At 49.9% G+C, this 11,847-nt stretch overlaps 4 protein-coding genes across 4 annotated transcripts; 2 read left to right on the top strand and 2 right to left on the bottom strand.

Annotated features, from left to right (window-relative positions):
- Positions 1 to 2,014: 2,014 nt before the first annotated feature.
- Positions 2,015 to 3,396, top strand: ddiA (putative DNA damage-inducible v-SNARE binding protein Ddi1; the record flags this gene model as incomplete). Its single annotated transcript, XM_016747500.1, has 2 exons — positions 2,015 to 2,627; positions 2,705 to 3,396. The coding sequence occupies 2 exons, from the start codon at positions 2,015 to 2,017 to the stop codon at positions 3,394 to 3,396; spliced, it is 1,305 nt and encodes a 434-aa protein (XP_016602048.1).
- Positions 3,397 to 3,599: 203 nt separating this feature from the next.
- On the bottom strand, positions 3,600 to 4,512 carry PEX2_102290 (EXPERA domain-containing protein; the record flags this gene model as incomplete). Its single annotated transcript, XM_016747499.1, has 4 exons — positions 3,600 to 3,670; positions 3,730 to 3,882; positions 4,202 to 4,381; positions 4,440 to 4,512. 4 exons carry the CDS (start codon positions 4,510 to 4,512, stop codon positions 3,600 to 3,602), a joined length of 477 nt encoding a protein of 158 aa, XP_016602047.1.
- A 1,262-nt stretch (positions 4,513 to 5,774) lies between these two features.
- PEX2_102280 (TauD/TfdA dioxygenase family protein) lies at positions 5,775 to 6,972 on the top strand (the record flags this gene model as incomplete). The annotated part of the gene is made up of 2 exons (XM_016747498.1): positions 5,775 to 6,771; positions 6,839 to 6,972. The coding sequence occupies 2 exons, from the start codon at positions 5,775 to 5,777 to the stop codon at positions 6,970 to 6,972; spliced, it is 1,131 nt and encodes a 376-aa protein (XP_016602046.1).
- A 389-nt stretch (positions 6,973 to 7,361) lies between these two features.
- Positions 7,362 to 11,673, bottom strand: PEX2_102270 (putative non-repetitive nucleoporin; the record flags this gene model as incomplete). Its single annotated transcript, XM_016747497.1, has 4 exons — positions 7,362 to 7,973; positions 8,041 to 8,819; positions 8,888 to 11,347; positions 11,397 to 11,673. The coding sequence occupies 4 exons, from the start codon at positions 11,671 to 11,673 to the stop codon at positions 7,362 to 7,364; spliced, it is 4,128 nt and encodes a 1,375-aa protein (XP_016602045.1).
- Between the last annotated feature and the right edge of the window lie 174 nt (positions 11,674 to 11,847).

The raw sequence follows: 11,847 nt of genomic DNA, 5'->3' as shown, positions 1-11,847 counted from the left end.
AGAAGTTGAAGTGGAAAGATGGTAATTATGCGCGGAGATTCCACTACGAGTGTACTTTTGAATGCGGGGCCATATGGTAGAGGCGGATATAGCCCTAATTGTTGGAATGTTGATACCTGCAATGCGCTGTATGCTCCTCTGAATACTATAGGTCCCCCATAGTTTTAGATATTCGCTATTGATACGTACATACATGCGGAGTACGTACCTCTCTAACAACACCTACAGCCGTGGCCCACTCCCTCCCCGTTGCCGACTACGACGTCCACCATAGAGGCGACGACAGCCAGCGTGGGCCTACAAAAGCCCCTCGACCCCACTAGCCTAGACAACATCGTCGCATACCTACATACTGCCCAATAGACGGCAACTTGCCATTTGAAGAGAGGCTGGATGGCAGCAATCCGGCAGAGATCATGTTGATTCGAGTTATGTCACATGTCATGTGGCTCAATGAGTGTCGAACGTTGTCTCTCTCGACCGGGCTAGATTCCTATCGCTGAAGTGATCGACGCCAAGGTGATTAGTGGGGTCGGGGGGTCCCCGGTGTGCCCTCGGCTATGCGCATGGATAGCTTGCAGCTTGATATAAGCCAAATTGCACTGTATGTTGAAAGGATCACTCAAGTCGTTGATGTTCCCAATCAATTCCCAGGAAACTTAGTTGGGCACGTAAAAATCCTGCAGGATCTGCTCTGCGCATTTGGACACGAAGTCAGATAACAGCCGTTCATCGGCGCATTCGGAATATCAGCCTTATTAGGGGCGAAATCGGCGCATCATTGCCACAACGTCCAGTTAAACAGCACAGTGGCGGAAGATACGCGCTGGCTGGATTTTTGGATCACGAAGGATGACCACATGCAGCCGAGCCGTGTCTCTTCGTTCTTATGTCCTGCTTGGCGCGCTTAGCTAGAGATATGGAAATAAAAATGCAGAGTACAACATACGGCAACTAAAAATCGACCTATAATAGATTTTCAGAAACCGCCCTAAGAAATCCCGAACTGGCGCCATGCCTGATCCACGGATGTTGGAGTTGATGGAGCCAATCTGAAACATGAGCACTAATGCACGGCTCTAGAAACGGTTATCTCAAAAACGGTTACCTACTAGTCGGGACCTTCTTGAGTCGGTTGGTTGTCCTCAGCCCATTTGAACGCCTGACTACCGCCTCAACCCCGTTATGCGTCTTTGCATTCGTTGCAACTTTGTACCGGTGTTGGACGAATACATGCAGCTTAACTGAGCTGCGCTTGGCAGCCTCGAAGCATGGCTAGAGTCCCCTGCATGTGTCGACTAGTGCGGGGGTCTGAACCATTTATCGCGAGAACTGCGACATCTTCGGATAGCTTGGGGTTTAGTCTGGGGCTAGTCTAGTAGGACAACGAGCACAAACCGACGTACTTTTGGGGTAGCTGGTCCAGGCTCGGGGCTCTCGGACAGTGCGGACTAGGTAGCCCCGCTGTAGATTGACAAAGTACTCCGTACAAATGAAGCCATTGCTGGAAACCAATACCCGAAGGATTGTGGGATATCGGACATGACCGTAGAGTCAAGAATAGACAAGGCAAATTCAAGGCGTAACTTCTATATCCAACAACTTCCCAAGGCTCACTCTCCCCCTGGCGATGACGCGGATAGGGACCCGTCAGCCGTTAGCCTAGCTAAACGGTTGAGCGCGGGGCTCATTACGCATATGCAATAGGTGGGAGAAGATCACGGATGTGCGAGACCACGTTAGCTGCAGCACTAAAGCCGGAATAAAAGTCTATCCCATTTCTAATTTGAGGAAATGTGAAAGAAATAGAGTGGATGTAAGGGAGAACCTTGAAGAAGAGAGAGAGAGAGAGCTCTTCCTTAAAGAGTCAGGTGTCCCCCTTCCCGCTTTATTAATCTTCCTCTTTCTACTTCGCTCGGATTCTCCCATCTTTTGCTTTCTACTCTTTTTTCCCCTCTATTTCTTAACCTGCTTTATACCCTTCCTTGCAGACATCCTTGTCATCACCGATACCATGCGTATCACCGTCAACGTCATCCGCCCCGAGCAGGCGGATTCGGACATCATCAACCTAGAAGTGGGCGGCGATATGTCAATCGAGCTCCTCAAAGCCATTGTCGAAAGCGAAACTACCATCCCACCCGAAGCCCAACAGCTCGTCTTCAACAACCATCTCCTCCAGAGCCCTACGCAGACCCTAGACCAAGCCGGCATTGCTGAGGGCGACATGCTCGGTGTGCACGTCACCCTCCGAGCTCCCCAGCCCCAAAGCACTCGCCCCGCCGCTTCCAGCTCCGTCGCGCCCAGACAAAATACGCAACCCCGCCCCGGCATGCCGGACCCCGAAACTATTCGTTTACATATCCTGGGTGACCCCCGCGTACGCGAGGCTGTGCGCAGGCAGAACCCGGAGCTGTCTGAAGCCGCGGATAATGCTCAGCGCTTCCGTGAGGTCCTGCTTAGGCAGCAACAGGGTGAGGCGCAGCGGGAGGCGGAAAAGGAAGCTCGCATTGCGATGCTGAACGCCGACCCTTTTAACCACGATAACCAGAAGGAAATCGAGGAGATTATTCGCCAGAATGCTGTTACGGAAAATCTACACAATGCCATGGAGCATCATCCTGAGTGTATGCTCTCACGTCTTCAAACTGCCTACTAGGCTGCTGGAGAATGAATCAAAGGCTAACCAACTCTGTTTCTCTAGCCTTCGGTCGCGTAACAATGCTCTACATCCCAGTCGAAGTCAACGGCCACCGCCTTAACGCCTTCGTCGACTCCGGCGCTCAGGTGACCATCATGTCGCCCGAGTGTGCAACATCGTGTAACATAATGCGCCTGGTAGACCGTCGCTACGGCGGTATCGCCAAGGGTGTCGGAACCGCCCCGATCCTGGGCCGGGTTCACTCCGCCCAGATCAAGATCGGTGAGATGTTCCTGCCCTGCTCCTTCACCGTCATGGAAGGCAAGCAGATCGATCTGCTCCTCGGTTTGGACATGTTGCGCCGCCACCAGGCTTGCATCGATCTCCAGCGTGGTGCGCTCGTCATTCAGGACCAGGCCGTTCCCTTCCTCGGTGAGGGCGATATCCCCAAGCACTTGACCGAAGAGTTCGAGGCCGAACCTACGGTCAAGGGCGCCGATGGTGCCGAGGTGGGTGCCCGCACCGGCGCGGTCACGCATCAAGCGGAAAACAATCCCAATGCCAATGCCACTCCCAATACTGCCTCTGCCTCCGGGTCACAGCCGAGAATCAATATCCGGCCTGCGCCCACTTCGCGGTGGCCGCAAGACTCCATTGCCAGAATCACAGAGCTGGGATTCTCGCGCGATGAAGCCGTCCGGGCTCTGGATATGGCACATGGAGACTTGGAAGGAGCGATCGGGTTTTTGATTTGATCTATTCCGCTTGCTGCATTTACATTCAAAGGGCGTTTTGGTCGGGATGGGAACTTGTATTAGCGAGATTTGATCAAAGCACGTAATGATGTGTACGATTATAACGCTGGCTGCATTATAATAGATTTTGTTTTATTTTCTCCATGTGATGTAGCATGTGTGGGTGTAACTATACACCTATGTTGTAGATAAGGTATGTTGTTTTACTCGCGCTTGCTTTTCGGCATTAGTTTGTCGCGTAGACGGAATACCATGTCTAGAGCCATGAACCCGCCTATGATAAGTTAGTAACTAATTGCGACGTTCTATCAGATATCCTTGGACGGTACATACCCAATGCCATATAGGGAGCATACAGCATGGTAAGCTGCTGCTTCTCCGCGACCGAGCGGTCAGTCCAACTCCACACCACCACCAGAGATGTCATAGTAGTAATAAAGGCCTGGACACCGAAGACGAGGAGGTGTACGGGGACGAGGGGGTGGTCTAGATCAATTGGAAATTGTGTTAGTTGGGAGCTGATTGCGGTTTTCTTTTTTTCTTTTTTTTTTCTTTTTCGCTTTTTTTGTGATGCCATTTCTTGTTCGGGGAGAAAGGGTATGTAGGTATGTAGTCAGATTCCCAGATATTGCATTTGATATAGATATGTAGTGGATAAGATGTGATGTAATGGATATAAGATGTGATGTAGGTTGTGGGACTGGACTGGATCGACCAGGATACAGGGATATACATATTAACCTGTACGATGTACGAGCACGAGCTTGGGAAAAAGGAGATTTAAAAAAATTACCTTTAAGCAAACCCCGAGCTGCCCATATCGAGAGTGGGAGGTGGTACAGCAGCTCCATCCAGATGAAGACGGTGAACCATGTTGGGGGGTCTTCGAAGAATTTATCGCGGTAGGTTGTTATGTAGAACTCGCGCAATTGGTGGGAGAGGTTTGTTTGGAGGAAGGTTGGTAGGAGGGGGACTGTGTCGATTACTATTTTGGTGTTAGTGTGTGCATGCATGTGAGGTTATATGAAGATAGAGAATCATACGGAGAATGATCGGGACATGGGTGACGAAAAATAGGAGATAGGCCAAGTCCCGTTTACGGGTGCAGATGGACATGTTGAGATGTGCTGGGTCATATGCAATGCGAAGTCAAGGGATAAGACAGGGTGTTAGTGTTAGTGTAGTGTGTAGTGTGTTAGTGTGTAGATGTGTAGATGTGTAAACATTTGTGAGGTTTAGGGGTTGAATATCAGGTGACCAAGGAACAATCTGGAAGTAACATATTCACTTTAACATATCTGTATAGTTGTATAATTGCTTTTTTTATATATTTAGTGTCATCTTAATATTATCTTAATATTTAGGGTATCTATAATCTTACCGAGGTAACTACATATGTAAATATACACATCCAAACTCCTTGATCCTGAATCTCACCGCTTCTCAATTTCAAGGTGGCCTGACTGGCCTACCTCGGGGAGAAGATGAATCCGAGAGATTATCGTTCTACTGTCATTCTATTATTGTATATATCCATCCTTCGTATATCCACATACAGTGCGGAGTACGGAGTTAGTCAACAAAGGACCTTGGTTAAATCTCAAGCCTGAAATTACATCACCGGGATAAGGTAGTCATGCATTGACTCTACAGGGAACTTCCTAGACCCCGTTTGATAGGTCAAGACAACAGACTACAGGGGCATATACCAGGAAGTAGACCGCAAGATCGAGCCCTAATTAGCTCAGGACAGCCTGTTCTTCCTGTTCTTCCATTTGTCTTTCTTTTTCTTCATTTTCTCCCCTTTTTGGGGGGGCTTAGTTCCCGTTATAATATGCCGTTTCTCCATGGAGCTTCCTAAATAGTTCTACTTAAGCCGAGGAACATGTGGCCGAATGGCCGAATCGTAATCTCCGCATGCATAGATCACGGCAGATAATGCAATTACCATTCGGCCTGCATTATGCCTTATCTTCGAAGTATTCACATTCTACCGTAGCGGTGTAAGACTATGGAAGCTTTGGAAAAGGGAGGAAAAAAGTGGGCGAACGGTAGGAGAACGGGGATTTGCAAGGGATTGACATTGGATAGTGGATTGACATGGATTTTATTGTTTTTTCAGTCATTTTTAGTTCATTTTATTTTTCTTTACTTCCCTTTTTCATTATCTCTGACCGCTGTTCGCATCTTTCCACCCGGAGATGAAGGGAAGTGACTAGTGGTTTTAGTTTGATCATATGCATATAAGGAGTGTATACAAGTTATATATAAAGAACCTCAATCCCACTTCTTCTTTTCCCCCCTTATCCATCTTATCCATCTATACTTCTATACTTCTACTCCACATATCTATATACCCATCTATACCCATCTATACAATGCCCTCGTCAGCCCCCCGTCGGCCTAAACAGCCAAAAAAGCAAGAACCCATCAGTTACGACATCAACATCCCCTATGTCGATGTAGACAAGCAATCCAAAATCTCAACAAAATACCCCCAATATCTCCCTTCCTGGGATCCAATCTGGTTCGACCCCCTTCAACCTTTCGAATATGAAGACCCAGCCCTGCGCGTCCGCAACAAATCAAAACCAAACCTTCTGCCCCCATCCGCAAAAGTCTCCCACATCCAACCAAGCCTAGGATCAATCATCGAGAACGTTCAGCTCTCAGAACTATCCGCCGCAGGAAGAGATGAGCTAGCTCTTCTCATTTCAGAGCGCAAGGTTGTCGCTTTCCCAGACCAAGATCTCATCGATGCAGGCCCAGATGCCCAGGAATCTTTCATGCGCCATTTCGGTAAACCGAATTACCAGCCCGTCTCGGGTTCAATGACAGATCACCCTGCTTTCCATATCATCCACCGAGACGGAAACAGAGATGAAATCACTCGTTTCTTGCAGCAGCGCACGACAACCACCCTCTGGCACCAGGATGTCAGCTATGAAATCCAGCCTCCCGGCTATGTCATGCTCGGTCTCCTGCAGGGCCCCGAAGTCGGCGGTGATACGGTCTTCGCCGCTACCGATCTGGCCTACAAACGGCTCTCCCCTGCTGTCACGGCTTTCCTAGATGGATTGAAAGTTACGCATTCTTCGGCAAAGATGATTGGTCATGCCCGCATGACGGGTGGCTTGGTGAGAAAGGATCCCGTCGATACGGTCCATCCGCTTATCCGCGTGCATCCCGTTACCGGAGAGAAGTGTATGTTTTTGAATGGGGAGTTTATTACGAGGATTGATGGTCTCAAGGATTCCGAGACTAAATGGGTGTTGGATTTCCTCATGAATCATCTGGTTACCGGTCATGATTTCCAGGTTCGTGTGCGCTGGCAACCGAGGACCATTGTGATGTTTGATAATCGCTCGACTATTCGTGAGTTTTTTTTTTTCTTTCTTTTTTTGCTTTTTTTCGAATTGGGGACCTTGCTAATCAATCTTAGACTCTGCTATTGTGGATTACTTGGATGATGATTACGGTGCCAAGGCTCGTCATATCTTCCGCTTGATTGCTCTGGGTGAAAAGCCCATTCCTGTGTATGAGGATGATGAGGATGAAGATGAGGAATTCGAATAGATTGCATAATGTGATAGATGGGACCATGTCGGTGTTTCGGGTTTGACTACTCCGTATAGATTTTAATTTTGGAATTTAATTTAATTTTGATTTGATTTTTTGGATAATGGAAGATTGAAGGATTGAAGGATTCAAGGATTGAATTGAAATATTCATTGCAATGTGAATCAGGGCTATACTCCCTGTATCTTAGAAATTGGACTGTGAATTCGTTTTCATTACCACCCCACGCCTAGAGTTACAAACATGAAATCCCAGAAAAAAAAGCACCGATCCCTAAAAAAAGACCATATGTCAAAGTAAATCTCAGGAGTCACCGCCACGCAGATCTGCGACACTACATGGCCAGTCCCCCCCCCACATCGCCTCCCCAGCAGGAAAACGCCACTTTACCGAAGAATGTCATCGATCCGTGACCGCAAGTCATGAGCAATCTCCAACTGCTCCCCACTAATGACACCGCTCTGTTGCAGGATCAGCAGCATCTCAGAGACACGCTCGGCAACGATATCCGAGCCGAAAACCATGCCGCCCAGGCGCACGGTCTCATGGAACCATCCACTCAGCAGGTACAGCAGGTCGTGTGCGATAAACCGCCGGTTTGACCCGTGGAAGGGTGCCTCGTCGGTGTAGTACATGGTCTCCAGCACCGCGTACAGGGATTCGTGCGCCACGCCAAGATCGATGAACAAATCCACCACCCAGGTTGCCGGGCCGACGTTCCGCTGGAACTCCAATGCATACCGCTCCAGCATGGGAACAAGCTCGCGAATGGGGAAGATAGTCTCGGACATCCGCAAGCGACTGCCGAGGCTACGAACTTTGTCGATCACCGCTTCGTAAGGTTGCGGTGAGCCGCGTTGAACGGTGGCGTCATGGATCCCCTGGATTAAGTGTTGCCAAGTTGACTTGACGTCGGCCGCATTGCGATGATCGGCTTGGTAGAAGATTTGGAGACAGATGTCATGGTAACTGGCGGAGTCGGCGTATTTATTGAATAGCTAGAACAATATTAGTATCGTAGTTTTTTTTTTAATCTGATTCGCAAGGGACAATATTAGCACTTACTGTACTAATATCCATCACTGGTCCATCGACCTCACGCAGGATCTCGGGTTTCCGCTCCGGGAGAATCCGCTCGTCATCCTTGAGTCTTTGAAGGAGGTCATCCTGGATATTAGCCACGTCAATGAGGTTCGAAATCTCTTGCAGCAGTCGCTGCCTTGACTGACGCCCGACGTCCGGTGTGAAAATCGAAGCGTTGGCGCGGGCTTGACCAAGGTACTCAATACGACGGCTCAGGGGCAACACGAAAGCACTATTGGCCAGATGGAATTGAACCTGGGCAGTCTCGAAGAATCGTTGGGACTGGGCATAGAAACGCCAGAGTAGATCAGCATGGCCTAGATCATCGTTTGACTTGCGCTGGAGGTAAGTGACCACAAATGGCGACTGGGTCTGCAGCAACCGATCGTTCCAGCCCTGCTCAAGGTACCAATCGTACAAACTCGTCAGGAACACCTCATCGGTGGAATCGGAGATCACGCCATAGGCCTCGTTCTGGCGTTTGGCAATAGTCGTCAGCTGGCCATCGATGAGACCGGGATCAGATGCAGCCAATTTGTCAACCGCAAGCACGACTTTGAAGATGAGATCATAGCACTGCTTGCGGAAATAAAAGTATTCCTTGCGGGGGTCCTGGGTAGTTGTGAGCGTGAGCTCGCGCTGGGATCCAAAGGGAATAAGGGGGATAAGCACCTGTTCGGGACGCTGATCCATGATCCAGGAATAGGCAAGGTTTGACTTGTCGGACCGAGCAGCAACGTTGAGGGCAAGCTGAATGGCACCTTAATGAAAAAAGAAGAAAAGACACCAATTAGTATGAGATAGCAAAGACCAGGATCACACAACATACCTGCAAAGAACTGGTTGACAATGAAATTGTCCACAGCCGAAACCAGATAATCCATAGGTAGGCACTCGGCCACCTGCTGGAAGAGATGCAGACTCTCGTTGAGCAAATTGCGGCCCAGTTCCGTATTGGCACCGGCCTCAGTAGCACGCTTCAGCATCTCTTGTGCCTTGAAAATCACCACATCCTCTGTACTGCAGAAACTGCCACATCGTCTTCGAAGTGCATCAGCTACGGTCTCGACGTTGGAGCCCTTGGCAATGTTGCGGTTAACAATGCCCTTCACAAGCTCTTTAGCAATGTCATGTCCTTTGCTGGAGCTAAAGAGTTCCTCAAAGGTGAGGCTGAGGAACTTTGCTTTCGATTCAGCTGGCAAAGTCGCCACAATCTCATCAACCCGCTCATCGAATAGAACCAGTATGAATGAGATACCTTCGATTGTGTGTGACACCAACTGAACGAGTGAGTGTAATGCGCGGTGCTCAGCTTGCAGCGCCACTTCTTCTTGCTTGCTGTTTACCCGGGCAAGAGCATCGGGACCGTTGAGTCCATCGATAAAGGTCTTGTTCACCTTGAAGAACTCTGCCAATGACGAGAGATCATGCTGGACAGTCTGCAATTTACTGGAACTCACGGACGCGGAAACGGATTGCGCACCATTAGGTCCATTGCCAACCTTGGCAATCTTCTCCTTCCAGATAGATCGCAATAGACGGGCGATATATAGTGCAATACCCGTGTGTCGAGGAGAGGGCTGCACTGCATCAAGAGCAGATGTTGAGCCATCCGCAATAGCATTTTCATTCAGATGAGCTCGGCCACCTTGAGTGATGAAGGCCTGACGTGCTGCCGCCAGGATGTCCGGATCGGTAATTCGGGTCAGTCTTTGATCAGGGGAAATCTCCATACCCTGACCACAAGCCACAGCCAGAGCAGTCGCCAGCATCTCGCTCCGTCCATACGCTCTAAGGAAATTTTGGATCTCACCGCTCAGTCCCTCATGAGGATTGCCGCTGCTGCGGAGCAAAGCTGCAAAAATATCCACGAGACGACGCCGACGGATGATATGAACTCCACCATTAGTCAAGATCGCGATCTCAGCAGCCGGGTGGTCGAATTGAACGGCCAGCTCGTTGGTCACCGGCGAAGGTGCCGAAACTAGACCAATATCCTCTGCCTTGCCTCCCAGGTCCAGGATGATCGCCGACTCAGCGGCTTTACCACTGACCGAAGTTTCCTGGTACTGAGCGACCCGACCAGAGTCAGGGGTTGAGATGAAAAGGGTGTCGATCTTTTGCTGGGGATCTTTGGTAGTAAAACAGAAGAAATAGCCTGGGGAATAGCGCTCGGCGAGACGAGTGGGTGAAAGTGTGTTAATCTGACCAGCAGAAGGTAAGACCGTGCCAAGAGGTGAAACAAGCGAGTTGGAAGATGCCACCCCGCTCACGCCGGGGGAGATATCGACGGGCGGTGTTTTGACATGCAGTGCCTGCATGCTTGTGGGAGGGCTGGTGTTGGTCGACGCAGGCGCCCAACTGTTTGAACCAGTGGCGCTGAGATAGATGCGATAGCCTGTTGCCGTGGTTGCAACTAGATGATACCGCGAGGCTTCTGTGGCTGGCACGGGACTGATGGACACAATCTTGACTCTGGGGTTGAGGGTTTCGTTTGAGGTGATGATGTGCCCGATGTTAGAGTAGATATCCAGAGCGCGTTTAGTGATTGCGAGTGTCAAAGTACCCTCAGGTCCCATGTGGAATACGCGAATTGTAGACGCGGAGGAGAGTGTGTAGAGCAAATTCCGACTGTCGTCAAGTGCCATCTGCACTACATGCTCGGCGGCGCTCTGTGCAAGGTTTGTCAGACTCATCGAGGGCCTGAAAGCCGATAGACGCGAGCTGGTGTGGTTGACTCTGCCACAGCGGCCCTGGAACCACCTTTCCTCCTGTTGGTAAGTGACCTCGTGTACATCGGTGTCAGACGATCCTCCAAAGAAAATGCGTCCAGTGGATGCTGATGCTGCGAAGACATTGATATCCAAGCCGCGCACTGCTACCGACATCCCCGTGTGATACAGAGAAACTTGTCGACCTCCGCTGGGCGTGTTCTCATAGCCCATCCCCAGCAGAATAATGTCCGCAGTCGTCGCAATGACCAGCAAGTGGGTGATCGCAGGCAAGAAAACTCCCGGGCGAGGTTTGGTCAGCTTGACAGCATTGATGCTGTTAGGCTGTTCCTCGAATCCTACCAATTGCGGGTTGGGGTGTGTGAAATCCCAAATGTACAATGCATTGTCAATCGCGACCCACGCGTGGTTTAACTCGGCAAACAGACCCATGCTCGTCGAAACTTGTGCGCGGTTGTATTGATCAAAAATCTGGTCGGGGATATCGTACATTTTGACTTTTTGGAATGGTGCCCATGATTGAGATATGGGGATGTTGTACTCAGACGAGGAGCCCTCTGTTTTTGGTCAGTATTGCTTCAGGCAGTCTTAGTTGGGAAGCCATACGAGATAAATAGCTGTCAAGGTCTGGATAACGCGATTCGCTTTGCAAGCTGCTATTAATCGTTCGCGCCCCGCGTTCCTCGGTGCTCACTGTTTGATTTTGGGTTTTCGAGGCTGCTGGAGGGAGCTTTGGCATGGGCGTCTGGGGTTGCGTCTGCAATGGCGACTTGGGGGGAAGAGGCCGTGCTGTAGCTGGCGCTGGGGTCTGAAAGTAAGCTCCAGGAAGGGGTTTCTGCGGCGTCGCCGGGGGGAGATTCGTTGGAAGAGTCGGATACGACATGGCGGCGGTTTTAAATGAGGGAGAAAGGGACGATCCCCCGCTAGAAATCACAAAGAAGCTGCAGTCTAGGTCGGACGAGAAAAAGAAAGTAAAAGATAGGTGGCGGAATGACGATGAGAGAAGGTCTTGGGAGGAGATTGGATTATTCAAGGTCTTTGCGAAAAGAGAGAGTCA

Source organism: Penicillium expansum, assembly GCF_000769745.1.
Source record: "Penicillium expansum strain MD-8 chromosome Unknown contig359, whole genome shotgun sequence".
Classification (NCBI taxonomy): Eukaryota; Fungi; Ascomycota; class Eurotiomycetes; order Eurotiales; family Aspergillaceae; genus Penicillium; species Penicillium expansum.
This window is presented reverse-complemented; position numbering and strand designations above follow the sequence as displayed.